The 22,993-nt window shown below is 49.4% G+C and overlaps 1 protein-coding gene across 1 annotated transcript in view; it reads right to left on the reverse strand.

The window, feature by feature from the left end:
* The window catches only part of PTK2B (protein tyrosine kinase 2 beta), a 93,597-nt gene that overhangs the window by 15,007 nt on the left and 55,597 nt on the right, over nucleotides 1-22,993 (reverse strand). The window contains 11 exon segments of the mRNA XM_049771439.1: nucleotides 174-210; nucleotides 212-259; nucleotides 261-293; nucleotides 1,143-1,244; nucleotides 1,942-2,016; nucleotides 2,469-2,609; nucleotides 2,908-2,962; nucleotides 3,252-3,314; nucleotides 7,399-7,478; nucleotides 8,398-8,485; nucleotides 9,171-9,349. Coding sequence (XP_049627396.1) covers nucleotides 174-210; nucleotides 212-259; nucleotides 261-293; nucleotides 1,143-1,244; nucleotides 1,942-2,016; nucleotides 2,469-2,609; nucleotides 2,908-2,962; nucleotides 3,252-3,314; nucleotides 7,399-7,478; nucleotides 8,398-8,485; nucleotides 9,171-9,349 — 901 coding nt within the window.

Consider the following 22,993-nt stretch of genomic DNA (forward strand, 5'->3'; position numbering starts at 1 on the left):
ACACACACACACAATTCTAGCCAGTCTGTTCCCATGGCTTCCAGCACTTGGGCCTTTCACCTTCTCCATGACGCCCAAACAATGGGACGGGTTGGAGGGGCGGGGAACCCCTCATCGGCACTCCAGTGACTTGCCTCCCCTTGCCTCGCCCCGTACCCATCCTGGTTACGCACCTTTCCTTGGATGGTGGATGAGGGAGCCCAGCTGCTCTCACCTGCAGCCGGCAGTAACCATCTATGAGGTCTGCCATATTTTCAGACCTCAGCCATGGAGGGCGTCTTGATGGACAAGGGCTGTGGACAAGGACATCCACGGCTCAAGTCTGCCTTGCCAGGGAGCCTAGCCCAGGGGGACCTAGGGGCCACTCTGTCAGTCACAGTCCCACTAACTCTATCTCTACCAAGATTCTTGTTTGATTTTTGACTTCTGGGCCATACCCTGCAGTGCTGAAGGGTTACTCATGGCTCTGTGCTCAAGGGGCGCTCCTGGTGGTGTTTGGAGGACCCTATGAAGTGCTAGGGATTTAATCTGGGTACTTGGGTTGGCAGCATCAAGCCAAGTGCCCCAACTGTTTCCCATCTCTCTGACCCTATTTAACACTTATTTGGTTCTGGAAAAGCAAAGCTATGTCTTGAGTCTAGCTGGTCCCTAAGTAAAGGGAGAAACCAGAGAGGTAGGAGGCCAGGAGTAGGGTGAGATTGTGAAGCTAGGGAGAGGCCTGCACCCCCAAAATTCTGATTCATCTTTCCACTAAGGCCTGAGCCTCTTCTGTCTGGTTCATAGTAGTCGTTGATTTGATTCTGGTCACCGTTATTTGCTCCAAATATGATTAACCTGAAAACTGCCACTCTTCCTGGTCTTTTCTCCTTATGCTATATCATCTTCTTGGTGCCTTGTTTAAAAAGAAGGGGCACTTCAAAAAATAGGGGCCAACCCATGCAGCAGTGCTGCGGACGGAGGCCAGGAGAGGCGAAGATCAAACTCAGGGCCTCACTGCTGCCTGGAACATGTCCCAGGCCAACTTCTGTACGGTGTTTGGAAATAAGATCCCTAAGAAGTTTTAAAACAAGATCATAGAGCTTGTCCTGATGGGGACTCCCAACCTACAGCCTGTAGCCCTTGTGTTTTGGGGATGGTCTCACCTGGGGGGCCCCTTCAATGCTCAGCTGCAGTAAGGCCTGACCCTCCTCCAGCGGCAGGGACCGGATGGACTTGATCTGCTTGAACTCGGCCAGGCAGGTGGGCTGTTGGTGGGGGAGAGGGTCCTTCAGTCCAGTCAGTGTGGAGGGGGGGGTTGTTTCAAGAAGCATGAGTCTCTCTCTCTCTCTCTCTCTCTCTCTCTCTCTCTCTCTCTTTCTCTCTCTCTCTCTCTCTCTCTCTCTCTCTGCCTCTCTTTCTCCTTGCCCAGATGCAGCAAAAAAGTTACAAGAAGCACACGTTTCTCTTCTCTTCTCTCTCTCCCCCCCCAGATACAGCAAAAGAGTTGCAAGAAACATGAGTCTCTCTCTCTCTTCTCTCTCCCCCCCCCCATGCAGCAAAAAAAAAGTTGCAAGAAGCACAGTCTCCTCTCTCTCTCTCTCTCTCTCTCTCTCTCTCTCTCTCTCTCTCTCTCTCTCTCTCTCTCTCTCTCTCTCTCTCTCAGCAAAGAAAATAAAAGATAAAGGAGACCATAAGGATCAGCCATTTTCAGGCCTTCACTTGGCAGAAGATGGAGATGCTCAAGGTCATATCCTATGCCAGAGTGGGACACAGGGGCCAGGCAGGACCCAGCGCTCCTGGTTCTCTGTGGCCCCCCTTGCAGTGGAGGAGCAGTCCTGGTCTTTAGAGACCAGGAGAGCAATCACAACACCGTTTCCTTTCTCCTATCCCAGTGACACCCCCTCACCTTCTCTATCCAGGGGGCAGCGGCAGGGACACCAGAGTGGACACTCCACCACTCACCTTTGCATCCGGGCTCGTCAGCTGGCGGATGCCTTTGGGGCCAATGACCAGGTCCACTGTGATGTTCCACCCTTGCTGAAAAAGAAGGGGAGAGAGCACTGTGGGCCCAGCCCAGCTCCTCTGCAAACCCCACCACACACGTTTTTCTTCTCCCTGCCGGACGCCTATGCAATTTTATGCTGTGATACCAAGTGAAACTTTTTCACTGCAGTTTTTTGGACAGGATTGCTGGACTGGGTTTAGGAATTAAAGCAGATCAGAGCCTCAGGTGGGAGTGGGTCTCAGGTCTGCAGGGGGAGTTCCCCTCCCACCTGTTAGGGCACAGCCTGAGGACAGCCCAGGGGCTTGAGGAAGGCAGTCCCAGTAAGGGGCAGGACTAGACAGCACTATCCTAGCAAAGGGCATGGTTCAGCAGGGACTGGGCAGGGCAACCCCATAAGGGGCGGGGGCTGAGCTGGGGCAGTGCCAAAGAGTGGTGGGGCCCTGAGAGTGGGGCGGGGCCTGGCAGGGCCTGGGAGGGGCCTCACAATGAGTTCGCAGCGGTAGGTCTCCTGGTCAATGCTGGCGAAGCCTGCCAGCGTGTTGAAGAACTTCATGACACACTCTTCCTCCCGCAGTGAGGCATACTGCTGGAACGTCTGTTGGATCATCTTTCGGAACTGCTTGGGCTGCGGGAAGAGAGGCAGGCGGGGGGAGTGCTCTAGGCGGGTCTCCCCCACATTCTTGGAAACCTCACCAGTCTGTCTGCACCCTACCCCTGTGACTTCTGTAGCCACCTCCTCCCCAAAGCACAGGCCCTTGGGGGCAGGTGTCTGGACTTCTGGGCCCAGGAGTTTTTATTTTCTGGCAGCAGATATCCCTCTCTCTGGGGAATCTAGGTCCTAGCACCCCCCCTTTTTTGGCCTTTTGGCGTTGGGGTCCCGAGGGAGCGCACTAGGGATTTGTTGAATGTCCTGCTGTGCTCACCTTTAAGTTCTCCTGCATCTGTTTGGGGAAAAACAGGTCGAGCCCCACCTCTTTCCTGAAAGGAGGGGAGAAAGGAGTGTGTGCAATGCCGTTCCCCAGCCCAGCACAGCTCCCCTGACCCAATAGCTGTGGAAGGAGAGGTGGGGCACAGGGATTCAGGAATTCCCCCCACTGGTCTAGGACATGGGAAGAGTGACGTGAGTGAGTGAGTGAGAGAGAGAGAGAGAGAGAGAGAGAGAGAGAGAGAGAGAGAGAGAGAGAGAGAGAGAGAGAGAGAGAGAGAGAGAGAGAGAGAGTGTGTGTGTGTGTGTGTGTGTGTGGCGCAGGGGTGTCCCGGCACTTACTCCAGCAGCTCGAAGTTGGACTTTTTGTCAAGTGCATTGTGGGGCATGTCCTTGAAGAACCGCCTAGAGAGAGAGAGACAGCAGGGAGGGGAGGGGGCTGCCCTCAGTACCCCCACAACCTCAGAAACCCCTTTTTCTACCTGCTGTGGTGACCCCCTGGAGAGGCAGGAAGCAAGTTGGTGAAAATCTCTAAAAAGTACTGAGCAGAGAGAGACAGTGCTGGCTGGGGTGCAGGTGAATGAGGGGCCTCACTAGGGCCCTTACAAGCAAAGGTCTCAGTAGCCAACCTCAGAGTGTCCCTCTGGTGACCCCAGCTTGAAGGCTGCTTTTGATTCTGACTGCTCAGCTCACTCATGGATATTTCATGTCTCTGAAATATCCAGTGTGCTGTGCTGGAGCGATGATGCAAGCAGTAGGGCGTTTGCTTTGCATGCGTTGACATAGGACAGACTGCGGTTAGATCCCTCCACGTCCCATACAGTCCCCCAAGCCAGGAGCAATTTCTAACGCATAGCCAGGAGTGACCCCTGAGTGTCACCAGTTGTGCCCCCCCACCCCACCCAAATAGTGATCTCTTACTAGGGGCTGGAGCAACAGTATAGCAGGGAAGGCACGTGCCTTCCAAGTAGTCAACTCAGGTTCAAACTCCAACAACCCATATGTCTCCCAACTCCTGAAAACAGAGCTGGAAGTAACCTCCGGGCATTGCTGGGCATGTTCCAGTCCTCCCCAAAAAGGTGACTCCTACTCTCACCATCATGGGGGTGGCTGGTTGTTTTTTGTTTTTTGTTTTTTAAATAAACCATTCCTTGAGGCTGTTTCTCAAAAGGGGCTACATGTTTTTTGTGGGTCCCCAGGATCCTCCACGGGGGCCATGGCAGTAAACTGGAAGGCTGATCAGTAAGGTAGGGGTGCTACAGAAAGAAACAAGGTCAGAAGGGGGCTGTGGTAGGAAAAGGGTTGAGAAACACAGTTTTAAGGATTTCTCTCTTCAAGAAAGAAAACACAGTGAGATTCTGACTCTGGAGCAGTTTTTGATTAAGACTAAATAGGTTGTGGGGTCTACTGTGGGCTCTACAAAATAATTCAGTGTCCCTCCCTTACCTCACCTGCCTGGGGAGTTTCATGGCCAGAGAGATAGATCAATCCCATCAAGGGATTCTGGGTGTTTTCAGAGATAGCACAGGGGTTTGGGCACTTGTCTTGCATGCAGCCTACCCAGCTTTCTTCCCCTGTACCCGATATTGCTTCCCTGAGCCTCCCAGGACAGAGCCCTGTGTACTGCCAGGTATGGCTTCAACCCTAGTCTCCAGATAAAATAAAGTGCAGATAAAATCACAGAAAGATGGGATAGTGGTAGAGAAAAAAGTTTTCTAAGGAAGGGGCCTTGGAGACGATGTGGAGTGTGGCCCTGTCTCTCAGGATCCAGTTACACCCGCCTACCCCCTACCCCGGCATGCCTCAGTACCCATGTTCCTGGGGCAAAGGTGTTCTGGGTCCAGTGGGCTGCCATCTGTGCCCCATCTGCCTGCTACTCCTGCGGGGAGCTCTGGAACATTGCTGGGGGAACTGGCAGTCCTGGTCTTCTGGGCTGCGCCCCAACTGACTCAGCCGCTCTTAAGGCACCCCCCCAACCCCCAGTTCCCAGTGTTTGCTTTCCCAGCTCAGTCCTACAATTTTGTTCAGCCACCACCAGGGGTCAATAGAGCATCTACATAGGTACCCAGGGGTTGTTGGGATGCAACAACTAAAAGGCTTCTTTCCCCAAACAGGACTCTGGACTCTTGGCCAGCACTGATCCGGTGACAGAGGTCCTGGAAGCTGCAGAGTGAGACCTCATTTTTTCTTATTACCAGTCACCGAGCAGCTCACCTGGGTGTCGATTCTGGTGTTCTATAGGGGGTGGGCAAAGATTTCTACTGTCTCAGGGAAATGGGGTGGCTGGGATACCTGATGTCTCAAACTAAGCAGGTGGGCGCTGGATTTCACACTGCCACACACATGGAGTTGGAGGGTGGGTTGAGAGGAGGTCGGGGATAGACTCTGGCTGCAGGGGGCACATCTAATCAATCGATGGTTCTGTATCTTAGTTAGTTAGTTCTGTATCTTTGAAAAAGGCCAAATGTGGGAGATAAGAAAGACAGATGGGTGTTGGTGGAGTTGGGGTGTGTGTGTGTGATGGCCCAGCTCAACAGAGGAGGCCAGACCAGTGAATGTGATTCCGTGTCCCTATCAAAATGAATGTCCTTGTCCTTTTTCGTCTGCCCAGATACCTGGGTGGGGAATGGGATTTGTAAAACATGTTCCATGGAAGCTAGAGTGATAGCACAGCAGGGAGGACATTTGCCTTGTACGAGGCTGACCCAGGTTCTATCCCCAGCATCCCATAGGGTCCCCCAAGCCTCCCAGAAGTAATTTCTGAGCACGGAACCACGAGTAACCCCTGGGCATCACTGGGTGTGATCAAAACACTACCACCACCACCAATAAAAAACCAAGTCCGGGCCCGGAGAGATAGCACAGTGGCGTTTGCCTTGCAAGCAGCCGATCCAGGACCAAAGGTGGTTGGTTCGAATCCCGGTGTCCCATATGGCCCCCTGTGCCTGCCAAGAGCTATTTCTGAGCAGACAGCCAGGATTAACCCCTGAGCAATGCCGGGTGTGGCCCAAACCCCCCCCCCAAAAAAAAAAAACAAACCCAAGTCCATGGGGTGGAGGTGTGATGTGGGGGTGCCTGCCTGTGGGGAGCGGGGGAATGTGGACCTTGCTCTCAGTTTTTCTGAAACTTGGGAAATGCTCCAGCAGGAAGTCCACTGATGAGATCTGCTAACATGGACTTTTTCGATTATGCCATAAGCCCGAGATGTGCTCTAGAAAATAAAGTGTAGGAACAGAGAAACAGCTGGAGATGACTTGGTGGGAGACCACTTTGCCTGGCACACGTGAGCTCTGGGTTGGATCTTCAGGGCCCAAACAATCAAAAACCCTCTGAGGAAAATGCAGGGAATGAATTAGAACACGTGGTGAGTAAGTTCTGATGCCGCCAGCCCTGTCAGTTTTTCAGAGGCACCGATGCGTTTATGTCTCCAAGGGTCATAAAGTCACCACAGCACCTTCTGCTACGCAGAGAAATAACTCTCAGGTATGGATACTCCCAGGGACAGAGCAGGTATCGATTTGGTTTCCTTGGCTCTTCCTCAGTGCTCTTCTGCCTTATTGCACCTGGGTTGGAACCAGGCACTCGGGAGCATAGTGCCAGTAAGCAGCACCCTGAAGCTGGATGGGTGATGGCACTGTAAGGGCTTTTGGCTAAGCCCCCGCCTTCTGCCCACACCATCTCTCTCCTATCTCACATAACTGCTTTTTAATTTTTTTTGGGGGGGTCACACCTGGCAGCACTCAAGGATTAGTCCTAGCTCTGCACTCAGAAATCTCTCCTGGCAGGCATGGGGGACCATATGGAATGTCGGGATTCAAACCAACATCAGTCCTAGATCAGCCGCTTTCAAGGCAAACCGACCACTGTGCCTCTCTGGCCTCTTCTTTTTAAACTTTTATTATGATTTTTTTTTTTTTTAGAGAGTTACTCAGGGCAGTGCTCAGGACTCAGTCCTGGCTCTGCACTCAGGGATCACTCTTGGCAGTACTTGGGGACCATATGTAGTCCAGTCTGGCTGTGTGCAAGCAACCGACGCACTGTACTACTGTTCTGACCCTCAAGGCTTCTTTAAACTGAGGAAACTCTTTAAACTTTGGTTGGGTTTCCAGAGAATACAGCTGTGTACTGTTTCTATCAGGCCGTCTAGGTCAGGTGACAATGGATGGTTTGCTGAGCAAACAGGAATTTGTCCCTGGGTTGCTGGGAGGCTGAGCTTAGAAATGGAGCCAAGAGTTTTACACACACACACACACACACACACACACACACACACACACACACACACACACACACAGAGTAAACTTTGACTTTAAACTCATCCTGAGATGAGGCTGGAGAAATGACACGACAGAATAGATCTCTGCCCTCTGCCCATAGGGATGGAAGACAGTGGGTCAGAAGAAAAGATGCTGGCTGGGTTCGGGAGAGGATGGGGACACCAGCAGGAGTGAATCACCCCCACCCCACCATTCATGCAGCCCCTGCGTACCTGAGCTCCAGACAGCCGAGCTGCAGTGCCATTCCCTCGCTCACTTTGCTGGCATAACGCTGCATGTAGTCATTCCGGAGCTGGGGGCAGCCAGTGAGTCAGCCTGTGTGGCCCCTGCCTGACAGACTGCCCCGACCCCATCCTGTACCCCCCTCAGGGACAGGACACCCTCCTGTGCTGGCCTATGGAGAGAGAGGGTCCTCTGGGGGCAGAAGGAGGGTAGGTAGGTGGTAGGAGGCTCTCAGATCTGTGCCCCAAGCCCAGGTTGGGGGGTGGTGACCTGGTCCCCAACCTGACCCCGCTCCCGGTCCCAGGAAGCAACACAATGCTCTCAGTGACTCGGCCTCCAACAGCCCACAAGTCACTGGACTGTGTCTGGTTTCTGAATAGTCTGACCACGTGGGTCCATCCCTGTTGCTGTCCTATGCAATGGACGCATTGTCTCTGAAGGGAGAAGGGGACAGGACTTCCCGCAGGGCCAGGTCCTCCCAAACCAGGCCTGCGCCCTGCAGCACTCCCAGTGCCCAGAAAAGTCCCAAGAGCCCTGAAAGGCCAGGAATGAGGCATGCCTGTGGGGAGCTGGACTGGTCTTGGGGCCAAGGCCGTGGCTAGGGACTGGGGCATGACTGGGAACTGGGGTGGAGAGGATACTGGGTTGAGGAGGGGCTGGGAGTTTGGGGGCATGACCTAAGCTGGGGTGGGACTAATGCCAGGAACTTGGTTGGAAATTGGGGCGAGGCTTATGTTGGAAAGGTGTGGTTGGAAATTGGGGGCAGGGTTTATGATGGGTGGGGCGTGGTTGAAATTTGGGGTTGGGCTGAGGCTAGGCTTGGGGCAGGCCTGGGGCCTGGAGGCGTGGCTAATGCTGGAGTGGGTGGGGCTAGGAACTGGGGGCGGGGCTAATGATAGTTTGGGGGCAGGGCTGGTGCCAGACTGAGATGTTGCCCGCAGGAGCCAGCCTAGTTGCCCCACTCCAGGCATTGAGGGTACTGGACCAACCTGCTGGTAATAGTAGAGCAGCGTGGTCCTGTCCTCCTTCAGACTCTCCAGGAAGTCCTCAGGCAGGTAGCGGATCTGAAGGTCGTACCTGGAAGGCAAGTTCAACCCCTTTGGGTCAGTATGGGAGCGGGTGCATCTAGGACTGACCATGGGAGACCACCCACCTGGGACCTGCCCGTCCTGTCCCTTCCTCTGAGGTTGGGCCAAAGGCACAGAGGACAGGCATAAGAGAGGGTAGGGGCAGTGGCGGTGGGAACACTCCTTATCTCCAATCTAATTCCTCCCATTGACTCTCTTCCTCCCCATAGGTTCCTGCTCTCCTTCCTCCCAGTCTGGTACTCATTCCCCAATAAAGTCACTGTCAGGGAGTGAACCTGTCTTGGGATAGGGGGACCCTATAGGTCTGTCCAGTTGCATGGGTGTGGGGGGACCGGTGCTCAGTCCACATCAGGTTTCAGCAAATACCCACATTTTGGCTGACAGCAAATTCTCCTCCTCTTCCTTCTCCCTAATCATCCTTCTCTTTCTCCTCTGCCTACTTTTCCTCCTCTTCACTCTTTCTGGGGGGTGGTAGTATTGCTGAGGGGGAGGTAACACCCAGGTCCTCAACACACATAGCCAGTGCTCCACCACTGAGCCACATTCAGAGACCAGAACATGCATGTGGGCGCTGCCTGGGGTAGGAGTGGGGGCGCTAAGCCTAAAACTTCTAAACCTAAAACTTCTAACCTAAAACTTCTGGTGATTTCCAGAAGGTTTTCAGGGACCAGTACCTCCACTCTGCCTCCACGTGCAGACACTCATACTTGTCCTGCACCTCGCCTACTGTCATCAGCGGGTGCAGCCAGTGCGTCTCATCTGACTTCATGTGCTTCAGCCTCAGCCCGTAGCATTCAGCCAGCTGGATGTTGGGGCCGATGCGGCCGCTCAGCAGGATGGAGGCAATGACCTCCTGGGAGAGGGGGAGAGGAGCACATTCAGGGATGGCTCTGGAAATGGGGGTCTCCTGGGAGGGTTTTAACTGTTTTGATCTGGGTGCCACACCCTTCAGACCCCAAGGCTCTCTCTAATGACCAACACAGGCTATTTCAGATAAGTTGGAGAGGTCAGGCTGGGAAGAAACACTGAGGCCAGAATTTCACTCTGACCCCCAGCATCCCATCTGATAGACTGTTCTGGCCAGATGTGATCCCTTAGTGCAGAACTAGGAGTGAGCCCTGAGCACCACCGGGTATATGATAGACCCTTTATAATTTTAATGTCCCTTAGCCAAAGAACAAGAGAGAATTTCATTCTCACCAAACTGAACAACAATGCCCAATCACCACCAAGCCAAGGCATCACCAAGCCATACCATCACCGCACCACCATAGGTGGACCCTTCTGTGTGCTAGCTTCCTTAGCATCTCTTCAACATCTCATCACCCCCATGGTCTTCTGAGAAGAAACACATAGTAAAATCACATGGAGCACTCATGGACCCCTGTGTAAACCACATACCAGAGGACACATGTAAGATGACACCCAGCTATTAACTCAAAACAAAGGTGCTCCCCCATCTTCCTCTTTCCTATAAACCTATCCCTTTGATATGTAAAAGCCCACCTGGGTCTCACTCTACCCTCACCACCTGGTGGATTTTTGTACTGGGAGATAAAGAAAAGTCATTTTGTTTTAGTGCTGGGAGAAACCACAAGGGAGAAGCCACTGACTCCATGACTCTCTCCTGACTGGCTTGGTTTATTAATTCTTTGGGGCTACCTGCTTTAGATCCATCCACCTGGGGTTGGAAATACAGTGTGTGTGGGTGATTTCACAATATGAGGATAGAATTTAAAGACACACATTTCCCCAGATGATCAAAGTTCTTGCATGTCCTTCTCAATCAACTGCCCACTCCCCTGCTTCCAGGTAAGTGGGTTTTTTTTTTCTATGCTGCAAATATGTTGTGTTTGTTCCAGAACTTTCTATCAAAGGAATCCCTGAAGACATATTTTGTGTTCAGATTTTATCACCCAATGTAGCTGGGATTCATCCATATTGTTATACACAGAGATAGGCCTATCGTAGGAACTTTTTGTTTATGGTTTTTGGGCCACACCGGTGGTGCTCAGGGGTTACTCTCTATGCTGGCTCTATGCTCAGATATCACTCTGGCTTGGGGGACCAATATGAGACGCTGGGGGATCGAACCATGGTCCATCCTAGGTCAGCCGCAGTGTGCAAGGCAAATGTCCTATCACTGCGCCACCATTGGTGAAAATAATATTCTATTTTGTAAATTTATCTCAACAGGACTCTTCACATTCATTCTGTTGGATACTTGATTATCTCTTCTCACTATTGTCAACAGATCTCATCACAAATATTACTGTTTGGGCTTTTTCCTGGGTACACGTTTATCATTTCCTTTGAATAAATACTCTGGACTGAGATTAATGGTTCAAAGATAGGTGTAGATTTAAGGTTATAAACAGTTGCTAAGAGTATTCTGTTTTGTATTTTCTTTTCTTTTCTTTTCTTTTTTTTTGGGGGGGGGGTCACACCTGGCAGCTCTCAGGAGTTGCTCCTGACAGGCTCAGGGGATTATATAGGATGCCGGGATTCGAACCACCGTCCTTCTGCATTCAAGGCAAATGCTGTAGCTCCATGCTATCTCTCCAGCCCCTCTGTTTTTTATTTTCCCATTGATACATGAACCAGCTACTATATTATATTTTCTCCAACAAATGCTTTAATAATTCCTGTTAATATGAGCCATTGATGGAGTATAAAGTATCTTATTGTATCTTTAGCTTTCATCTCTGATAACTGATGAAACTAAGACCATTTTTATCTGTTAACTGGGTATATTCCATGTATAATTTTTCTCCTTGTGAAGAATTTCTAAAATCCTTGGTCCTTTTAAAATAAATTTTTTTTTTTTACTATTTTTTAGTTGTAGGGTCCCACCCAGTGATGCTCAAGGAATAACTCCTAGCTCTGAACTCAGGAATTACTCCTGGCAGTGCTCAGGGGACACTATGGGATGCTGGGGAATGAACCCGGGTTGTCTGTGTACAAGGCAAGTGCCCTTCCCACTGTACTATTGTTTCAGTCCAGTCTATTTGTTTTTTTAAATAGGGCCCATACCTGGCAGTATTCCAGTGTCCATTCTTCAGTGTTGACTTTTTATTATTGAGTTTGGGAGGTTTTAAATAAAAGGACTTTGCATGTACTTTATGGCCTTTTTCTCCCAGTTTGTACTATGCCTATGATTATTTCCTTATCATTGTCTCTGGATAAAGGTTGTATGTAAACATTTGCTATTATAATGAGTGTGTTCTGTGTCCTGCTTTAGAGATGTGTCCGCCATGAAGAGAGTCTGTTTTCTTAGGTACATTTTAGAGTTTCATCTTTTATTTTTAGGTTGGGGATCAGCTTGGTGTGAGGTAGAGGTCAATGTTCTCTCCTGTGCTGCATGACAATGTTCCAGTAGGTAATTGGCTGCCTATGGTGGTCCCAAATCTAGTAGAGACAGTGGTAGGCAAAACCCTCTAAGTCTCCACAACAATGCCTGTGACATTCGCAAAATGATGGAACCACCCACGATGTTCTTCCCAGAGTGCATCCTGCCGTTAGGGGACAACTGTGATGACTATGATCAACTATGATTCCTCACTGGGCACTGGCTTATTTTCCCCAAAGGGCTATACTCTGCCAAATAAATTGGTCCATATTAGGTTAGATCTGGTTCTGAACTCTAGCTTTGTCCTATTGATCCCTGCTCTGTCAATACCACCCTAATCCTGTATACCATTATTAGCTCTGTGGAGTACATACTCTCTGTTAATACCACTGTGTACCTCCACACCACGATCTCTGATGAGTACATACTCTCTCAATATCACCCTGCAGCTGGAAACAGCACCATTTGAACTAAACTGAAGTGAGTGAGTCCAGGCAAGACTGTAGCCACTCTGCTTTGCTCTGAAGCTACACATTTCTTCTCTTCAAGGAGCCCCACTACAACACATTAAAAAGCATCACCATTCTACAAAGGTTGCAATGAAAAAAAAACCCAACTAAAAAACAACAAACCAATGCAGAACCCCCACCACACCTAGTGAGTGAAGAAGGAACAATTCTGAAGACTCAACTATGGTAATGTCAGCCTATAGAGCCTCTTTGATCAGGAGTTTAGAGTGGAAATGTTAAGGCTGTTCAAAGAACTTAAAGAAACCACAGAACAAACAGCCCTTAAGACTTAAGAGGATATAAAAGCAGAAATGAGAAAACTTCAAACAGAAATATCAGGACTGAAAAACTTGGTATATGAAATGAAACTCACTGGAAAGCCTCACTAGCAGATTAACAACTGCTGAGGACAGAAGCAGTGAGCTGGAAGTTGAGCTGCATAACACCATTAACTCTGGAGGAGGACATACTTGATCAATACTATGAAGTACCTGTGTACCGTTAGCTTTGGAGGAAGACTTACTCTATCAGTATTATATCAAGTACCTCTAGAGGATAACATACTCTCAGTACTTCTCTGTACCTGTATACCATGAGCTCTGTGGAGTACATACTCATATACCATTAGCTCTGGAGGAGCACATACTCCCTTAGTACACCATTAGCTTTGTGGAGTACAAACTTGTACACCATTAGCTCTGTGGTGTACAAACTCTCTCAGAAGTACCCTGTACCCATATACCATAAGCTTTGTGTAGTACAGATTGTCTCAGTACTACCCTGTACCATACATGGTTCCCTGTACATCAGGTACTCCACCTTAGCTCGCTTAGTACTCTCTTAACACCTTGGGATGAGCTTTATGTGGCAAGTATAAGGCTTCTACCACACAGAGAATACTGTGTTATTCTACATCTTTGAGTCTCATTATATATTTGCTTTCTTAATCGGCCTTCCAACTTCTCTTTAAAAGGTCGGCTGGAAACCACATTGCCTAAAAGGAAGAAAGAAAAAAGAAAAACTGCTGCCATAGAGACAGGTTGGGGGGATGGAGGGAAAACGTGGTCTTGGTGGATGGAGGGGCCTGAGGGAGAAGGACTGGCACCTGGTTGGTCGGTCACTCTATGCCTGAAACTCAACCATGAATAACCTCCTAACTTGTAATCCATGGCAATTAAATCAGTTTAAGAAATAAATCAAGGGGCCGGAGCAACAGCACAGCAGTAGGGCATTTGCCTTGCACGAGGCCAATACAGGAAGGACCCCGGTTCTATTTCCCAGTATCCCATATGGCCCCCATGCCTGCCAGGAGTGATTTCTGAGTGCAGAGCCAAAAGTAGCCCCTGAGCAACACCAGGTATGACCCAAAAACAAACAAAAATAAGAAAATCAAGATAGCAAGTGGGAAGGGTGTTTGCCTTGTATGAGGCTAGGCGATCCAGGTACAATCCTCAGTATTCCATATGGTCCTCTAAAACTGCCAGGTGTGATTCCTGAGCGAAGAGCCAGGAGGAATCCCTGAGCATGCCAGGTGTGACTCAAAAGCAAACAAAACAAATAAAATAAAGAAATAAATCAAATTACACACACACACACACACACACACACACACACACAGTCTGCTGATTTTTTTTTTATTTGTTTTTGGGGCCACATCCAACTGAGGGTTTATCCCTGGCTCTGAACTCAGGGATCATCCTGGCAAGTAAAATCCTGCTCGAGCCATGTGCAAAGAAAGCACTTGAATGTTGTCCAATCTCTCCAGGCCCAAAACTCTGCTGAGGGATCAAAATGATAGCACAGACGTAGGGCATCAGCTTTGCATATAGCCAACCCAAGTTCGATCCCCGGCATCTCATGTGGTCCCCCGAGCCTGAGAGGTGTCATTTCTGAGCACAGAGCCAGGAGTAACCCCTGAGCACCACAGAATGTGACCCCCAAACCCAAACCAAAACAACCCAAACAAAACAAAATTCTGACGAATATTATCTGGGATTACATTAAGCCTGTCACCCAGCAGGGGGTCCCAGCATCTCCACAGTCTGGGGCCCCATCCTCAGACCTGCCAGAGATCTCTACACCTTCTGTATTCCTCTTGGGGAAGTGTTGCTGGCTCAGTGTACTTGAGCTGCTGGTTTTACATGTATTAAGAGTGTGTGTGTGTGTGTGTGTGTGTGTGTGTGTTGAGAGAGAGAGAAAGTATTTCTGGAATCCCATTTTCTCTTTTAAAACACCTGCTGGTTTGGGGAGACGGGCTCACCCCCTCAGTGGCTCCAGGATGCCCCTTTATCTTTTGGGCTCTGTCAGTTCCAAGCTGATACCACTGAGAGGGTATAGCTTCCTGTCCCTTTCGCACCCCCCTTTTGTATTAGAAAGTTCCCTTCCTTAATCCCCCTATCCCTCAATGTCACAAGGCCCAGACCCGCTTTCCTGCCTTCTGTTCTCCAGAGCAGGCCTGGTTCCCACCAGCTCCTGTTTGTTGGGTAACTCCCTGGGACCTCACAGGGAACTGTCCCCCCTTTATTTGTTTTTTTTTTTTTTTGTTTTGTTTTATTTAGTGTTTTGTTTTATTTTTGGCCAAACCCGCTGGCATTCAGGGGTTACTACTGGCTCTGTGCTCAGAAATGATGCCTAGCAGGCTAAGGGGACTCTATGGGATGAACTCAGGCTGCATGCAAGACAAACACCCTCCCCTCTGTGCTATCATGTCAAACCAAGAACTGGCTCTTTTCTTCTGTCTAGATTTAGTCACTGTGATTTGCAGGAAGGTGAGTTCAGCCAAGCAAGTCCACCAATTCTAAAAGCTCTTTGAACAAAATAATGGGGCAGGGGCTGGAGAGATAGCATGGAGGTAAGGTGTTTGCCTTTCATGCAGAAGGACGGTGGTTCGAATCCTGGCATCCCATATGGTCCTCTGTGCTTGCCACGGGCGATTTCTGAGCCTAAAGCCAGGAGTAACCCCTGAGCACTGCCAGGTGTGACCCCCAAAACCAAATAATAATAATAATAATAATAATAATAATAATAATAATAATAATAATAATATTGGGGCAAATGTCTGTGACCTCCATGGCAAAAGTCACAGGTGTTCTTCTGACAATGAATTTACAAGTGCTGGGGTGAAGGGAGAAGAAAGAACAGGCTGGAAGGCCAGGCTGGGGTTAGACTTCGTGTTCCACCCGCCTCCACTTCTCACCAGATGGCTTTGGACTTCAGCTCCCTGCACTGCATTTTTTCGTCAATGAGGAGAAAAACAACAGCATTGGCTTTGAATGTTTTTGTGAGGGTCTAATGAACAAAACTTCCAAGAACAAATCTGCTGCAAGGGAGAAAGCCCTGAAGAACAGAAGCTATGGGCCAACATGGTTAGCTCCAGAGGAGGCACTGGGTCTTAGCTAGAACAAGGCCAAATGGAAATCCAAACCCTGGCTCTGATGGATTCTGTTGTGGAGTTCCTTTCCCAGAGCATGTGGTTTGGCCAGGGGTCAAAGGAGTGAGGCTGTGGGATTGGATGGCTGCAGAGTCCTGGACATGCAGAGCCATGGAAGGTCAGAGGAGGAGGTGGCTGTGGTGATGGGAGACTTCAGGCAGAGTGAGAATAGGCAGAAAGAGACTTGGTTAGAACAAATAGGTTGGGTGCTGTTGGGAAAAGTGCTGGGAATATGGCAATGGGAAGGATATGTAGGTGAAGGACACTTAGGGACTTGAGAGTATTGATGTGAATTCAGGAGTGAGAGATAATGGAAGAAAGAAAGGATAAAAGGAAAGATAGAGGGACTGGATAGTACAATGGGAGAGGGAGTGATTTCTGAGGGCATGTTAGGAATAACCCATCTGCAGCACCCAGTGGAGCCCAAAAAGCAAAACAAAACAGAAAAGAAAGAGAGAGACAGAAAGTTCTTTGCTTACCTAGGAAGCACATAGGCTCAAGGTAGCTTGGCAGTCACTGCAAGCCTGATTCTTATCTTCCCAATTATCTTTATACATGTCCCAATTATCATACACTTCCCAATTGTCTTTCTACACTCAAAAGAACAGGGTCAGGAGTGATCGCACAGTGGGAAGGGGCGTTTGTTGCACTTGGCAGACAAAGGGATCCTCAGCATCCCATAGGGTCCCAAGCCTGCCAGGATTAACTTCTGAATGTATCAGGAGTAAGGTATTGCTTAACCCCATCGCCCCTGCAAAATAGGATCAGGGTCCACACTGGGAGAAATAGCTGATTCCATAGTCAGGGCAAAGAAAGTTCAAGATGGTACCAGACCCAAGTATTTCGTTTTGTTTTGTTTTTGCTTGGGAGGAAGGAATCATTGAAAGGGTGTTGGAATAGAGAGGAAGGAAACAGGCTCTTCTGAAAACACCCCAAGAGCCAAATCTGGGACAATTATACCTAAATATGTAAAGAGCAGAGGACACTCCCCTGAATAAAACAACATCCAAGGGGCTAGAGCAATAGCACATCAGGAGGGCATTTGTCTTGCACATAGCCAACCCATGTTCCATCCCTGGCATCCCATAGGGTCTCCTGAGCACTGCCAGGAATGACCTTGAGCATAGAGCCTGGAGTAACTGCTGAGCATCCTGGGTATGGCCCCAAAACCTAAAACAAAAAATACCTTCCAGAATTCCCCTCACCAAAACCAAAACCAAAAACAGCATCCAGGAAGATAAACAGGGGAGGAAGAAATAGCTCCTTGTGCCACCTGGTAAGTGGAAGGAAGGATGGAAAGAGAAAGGCACAGGCTGGCAGCAAACCTGGGGACCCTCCAGGGCTGGTAAAGCTGAGATGTGATGTGGATCCGTAAATTGACTTGGTGTAAGTATCTCTCCCTTGGACCAAATCAAACATGAAGGAAATACTGGCAAGGGTTCAGGAGAGAAAACAGGGACAGAGCTAGCCTAACCTTGTTCTGATATGGTCCAGCCACACCCAGGGTCCCCTCAGAAAGTGAAGGATTAAAAGGTCCATATTCTGTTTTTCTTGGGTTGGGGGGCATTGGACCATGCTCAGTGGTACTCAGGATCTACTTCCAGCTTAGCACTCAGGGGTCACTCCTGGTACTTATTGGGGGGACCAGGTGGTGCCAGGGATCGAACCAGACCTCTGACATGCAAAGCATGCACTCAACGCATGCAGCTGTCTCTATGCCCCCAACAAAGGTCTCGATTTGTTCCGAGCATGGAATTCCTGCAGATAAGAGACCTGGGAGGCAGGACAAGCAAATGCAATGAATGTTCTTAGACTGTAGAAATGCAGACAGGACCGGAACCCAGTTAGCAGAATTGAAGCCGATTCCAGGGTTGAAGAGCAATGGGGCAGTGACTTCCTGGCTACAGATTCATTCTTCAGGGGAATGTGACGTGGGGTAAACTAACACCCACATGCTATGGGTGAGAGAATGGCATTGTTATGACCTACTTCTGAGCAGCTGAGAAAAACAGCAGACAGAAAAGAATTTAAAAGCACCTAAGTGTGTATGAACACGTGTATGTATGTATGTATGTGTGTGTGTGTGTGTGTGTTTGTGTGTGTGTCTGCGTCTATGTGTGAGACACAGAGATTGACAGTAACAGATGGTACATTTGAAGGGTTGAGGGATTTGGTGGAGAAAATAAAGGAGTTCTTTGGACTGTTCTTTTTCAATGTTGGATTTCACGTTTGTTTGGGGACTACATTTGATGGCTTTGAGAGGCTGTCTCTAGCTCAGAGCTGGAGGGGGCCATGCCATGCTGGAAAGTGAACTCAGGGCTCCAGCAGGTAAGGCATGACTCCAGCCCTTGAAATATTTTCTCTGAGCCTCTTTCAATTATTTTTGATTTTGTTTTTGGGCCACAGTTGACAGTGCTCAGGGGTTACTCTCAGCTCTATGCTCAGAAATTACTCCTAGCAGGCTTGGGGAACCATATGAGATACTAGGGGTCAAAACCAGGTGGGTGGCATGCAAGGCAAACACCCCACCTGCTATCCTATTGTTCTGGCTCCAGCTTTTTCAACTTTTAAAAACAAAGGGACTAGGGAGGAAACACAGTAGCCATAGAAGGGGTCAAGCACCTTATGAAACAGAGACAGAAGATTTCTGCCTCATCCATCCACTCATCCGACCACCTACCCACTCACAATCCACTCATTCATCCCACCCATCTATCCATCCACTCATCCATCTTACCAACCAACCACCATTCATTTATCCAGTTACCCATCCATCATTCACCTACTCAGCTATCCACCTACTAAAATCCTTAGCAAATTCTCTAAACACTGAAATATAGAAGAACTTTCTGGTTGGTAATACACACTGGGTATGTTCTATGTAGGACAGGAGTGTGTGTTCTATCTGTAAACATGGGACTTTCATGCTTGGGACCCTCCCAGACATCTCCCAACCTGTATCTTCATTGTCCTGGCTCTCACTTCTATTTTGAGCAATAAAAGTTTATTTGTTAGGAGGGCACATTCCGAAACTAGTAAACTTTACACATTCTAGTAAAGGCTGGGACCTTGTGTGTGAGTGTGTGTCTGTGAGGGTAGGTATGTACCATCTATCCTCCCTCCCCCTCTCAACTTAATTACTGGTTGCTAGAAATGTGGGTGGCCTGGAAACCCAAATCTGTGACTGGGATCTGGAAGGTGGGGAGTCTTATGGTGGACGATGAATTTAACCAGGGAAATCTGGTAACTCCCAAACTCAGAGTGTTGGTCTTGTATGACCTGGCATGCTGGTCCCTCAGAAATATCTGGGGAGTGATGAGGTGCAGAGCTGTGAGTGAGCTGGAGGGAGCAGTAGGTGGGGGTGAAAAGAAGCTCAGGAGGCCAATTCTACTGATGCTATGGTGAGGCAGGCACAGGTAGGCGCTCAGGCCCCCACGCCAAGCTCTTGTGTAAGGAGCTTACTTGGAGTAGGTAGCAGGAAGTGGCTTAAGTGGAAGGGGGCCCCTGGGAGGTAGGTAAAGAATCTGTTGAAAGGAAGGAGAGAAATAAACCTGAGGAGGTTTGAGTGATCTCACTGTGGGGGACGAAGTACCTGCTCGCCGGACTCGCACAATCACGCTGCTTCTCGGCATCTCTGGGAGACACAATCTACCCCAGCCCACAGCTCTTGTTGTCACTAGTGAGTCAACATTCCTTCCTCCATGAACACGACACTTTTTAGAAAACAGTAGGATAATGAGGCTGGAACTATAGCAGCACAGTGGGGAGGGCACTTGCCAGAGCCAACCTGGGTTCGATCCTCAGCATCCCATATGGTCTCCAGAGCCTGCCAGGAGCGATTTCTGAGCACAGAGCCAGGAGTTACTCCTGAGCACTTCTAGGTGTGGTTTAAAAAACAAAAACAACAACAAAGAAAAGAGCAGAATAAGAAGTGGACCGAACCCTAAATGAGAGAACCCTAACCTTAGAGAAATGAGACCTCAACTGTCATGTGAATTGTTGTCTGCCTGCACTCTCAGAACTCTCTGGCTTTGGGAAGAACTCAGCACCCCTGTCCACGCAACCTCATAGACAGGCCAGGGCCAGGACCTGCGGTACAGGTGGCCTCCTGAGCTGGTTCCTGTCTCTGGTATCTCTTGGCTGTTTCTTCCTGCCCTCCTGGTGAAAAAATTCTTTGCCATTTCTTCTGAGAGGCCAAAAAATATAAATAAATAAGGAAGAGCAAAAGCTATTTGTCCTGTCCTGTGCCAGGTAAAGAACCAACTGGTCCATCCACAGCCTGTCCCCCATCACAGCCCTCCCCCCCTATGGCTCCATGGACACACGCCCCTATGTGCTCTCTCTCATGGTACTTTGTTTGGGGGTTACATCTAGTGGTACTCAGAGGTTATTCCTGGCTCTGTGCTTAGAAATCACTTCTGCTGGACTTGGGGGATCCTATTAAACCTCACTGATTATATGCAAGATAAGCACCTCCCCACTGTGCTACGGCTCGAACCCCTGACTAATTTGAGTTTCGAAGTTGTCACAGGAGGGTCAGGAGACAGCTTCAAGAGTGGAAGCACACACCCTGCAAATGAGGAGTCCTAGATTCCAGTCCCTGGAACCTCATGATCCCTTGAACACCTGTGACAGTGACCCTGAGCACAGAATGAGGTTTTGAACAATGCTGACAGCTTTGTTGAGTATGTTTTGGGATCCTCAATAACCCTGCATCACGTGCTGATGTTTTAATGGTCCATAGAGATGTGCTTTGACAGTGCAAAGCACTGATGAAGAGGTGGGGACCCAGGCAGAGGGATCAATGGGTGACTGTTCTCATTCACCATCAAACACATGTGCAGAATGAGGCTGAACAGACACATGAGAGGCAAGAACAGATAAAACCCACTGCATGCACAGACCATGGGATTATCTTTCCTTCGATGCAGACCAAAGGTATACTCTGGATGCCACTGGCCCTGCCTGAGCTTATCCCAGCTTTGCAGACCCTACAGCAAGCAGACAGGTCTTCTCCAGGGGTCCCAGCCCGGGAAAATACAGACACCAATAGGCATCTGTGCTGTGTTAGGAATCAGGCATGTATCCACATCACAACTCACTCTACATCTGGCAGCAAATCACAGACCCAATCCCTTGCCTGGGATTTCACATTGTCACTTTGTCCCCAGTGTGATGTTGTCTAGAGGAGGTGAGGTCGTGAGGGTGGGGCCCTCATCAGTGGCGCCTCATACAAGGTGGACCTACCTTCCCACCTTCCTTCCTTCCCACCTTCCTTTCTTCCTTCCCACCTTCCTTCCTTCCTTCCTTCCCACCTTCCTTCCTTCCTTCCTTCCTTCCTTCCTTCCTTCCTTCCTTCCTTCCTTCCTTCCTTCCTTCCTTCCTTCCTTCCCTCCTTCCTTCCTTCCCTCCTTCCTTCCTTCCTTCCTTCCCACCTTCCTTCCTTCCTTCCCACCTTCCTTCCTTCCCACCTTCCCTCCTTCCTTCCTCCCTCCCTCCCTCCCTTCCTTCCTTCCTTCCTTCCTTCCTTCCTTCCTTCCTTCCTTCCTTCCTTCCTTCCTTCCTTCCCACCTTCCCTCCTTCCCACCTTCCCACCTTCCCTCCTTCCTTCCTTCCCACCTTCCCTCCTTCCTTCCTTCCTCCCTCCCTCCCTTCCTCCCTCCCTCCCTCCCTTCCTTCCCACCTTCCTTCCTTCCCACCTTCCTTCCTTCCCACCTTCCTTCCTTCCTTCCCACCTTCCCTCCTTCCTTCCTTCCCACCTTCCCTCCTTCCTTCCTCCCTCCCTCCCTCCCTCCCTTCCTTTCTTCCTCCCCACCTTCCCTCCTTCCTTCCTCCCCACCTTCCCTCCTTCCTTCCTTCCCACCTTCCCTCCTTCCTTCCTTCCTTCCTCCCTCCCTCCCTCCCTCCCTTCCTTCCTTCCTCCCTCCCTCCCTCCCTCCCTCCTTCCCTCCTTCCTTCCCTCATTCCTTCCTTCCTTCCTTCCTTCCTTCCTTCCTTCCTTCCTTCCTTCCTTCCTTCCTTCCCTCCTTCCTTCCCTCCTTCCTTCCCTCCTTCCCTCCTTCCTTCCCTCCTTCCTTCCTTCCTTCCTTCCTTCCTTCCTTCCTTCCTTCCTTCCTTCCTTCCTTCCTTCCTTCCTTCCTTCCTTCCTTCCTTCCTTCCTTCCTTCCTTCCTTCCTCTGTCTTTCCCTCTCCTTCTTTACCTTCCTCCCTCCCTCCCCAAGTGGGGAAGAAGATTCTCATCCAAACCTCCCAGCCTCTAGGACTAGGATTTATACACATCTCTATAAATTTGTCATTTAAACTATCTAGACAATGTCATTTCATTCTGTCAGCCTTAAGTACAGGGTGAGAGATTCAAAGCAGAAAAACCTTGCATACAAAGAAACTATTTTTACATTACTTAAAACAACCTCAGAACCCAACAACAGATGAAAGGGTAAAGAAATTGCGGTGTATAAACACAATGGAATACTATTCCGCTATGAGAAACTATAGACACGTGACGTTTGCTGCAGTGTGGATGGTGCAGGAAGGTGTCGTGCTCAGTGTAGTGAGTCAGGAAGTAAAAAGATAATCTTACTCCTACGTGGGGCAGAAGCAGAGAGAGACTACCACCCAATAGGAACAAGACTGAAAGAGCTGATAACTGAGGGCGTCAAAGGGTGTGGGAAGGGGCCATGAGATAAAGGTGGAGAGATCTTGAAAGACTGATCAGGGAAAATAACCCAACTGTAAAATAATGACGTAAGTGGCTGAGGGACAGAACAAGGTTTAAGGCACTGGCCTTGCATGTGGTCAATGCCAGTTTGATTCCAGGCACTGAGTACGATTCCCTGAGCACCAGATTCCATTGAGCACAGAGCCAGGAGTCAGCTCCCACCCCCACCCCCAATATATAAGATAAAGGAATGTCTTTGATACTATTGTAAACTGACAGAACAATTTAAAAATTTAGCAAAATCTCTCAATCAGTAACCAAGAAAAGGAGTAAAGAATGAGAAGGCCATGGCATGCTGGAGACCCTACATTTTGACTGGTCCCCAGAAACTCTGGTGGCCCTGCTGGGCTCAGACTTTTCAGTAGGGGTGGCACTGGGGCTCTAAGTCAAGGCCTCACTCTTGGGAGACAGACTGCTCTGCTTGAACATTTCCTGGGCCCCCTGGGGAAAGGGCCGCTGAAGAGTTTCATGAAGCTAAAACTCTTGAAGGT

This window comes from Suncus etruscus, chromosome 4 (genome assembly GCF_024139225.1).
Source record: "Suncus etruscus isolate mSunEtr1 chromosome 4, mSunEtr1.pri.cur, whole genome shotgun sequence".
NCBI lineage: Eukaryota > Metazoa > Chordata > Mammalia > Eulipotyphla > Soricidae > Suncus > Suncus etruscus.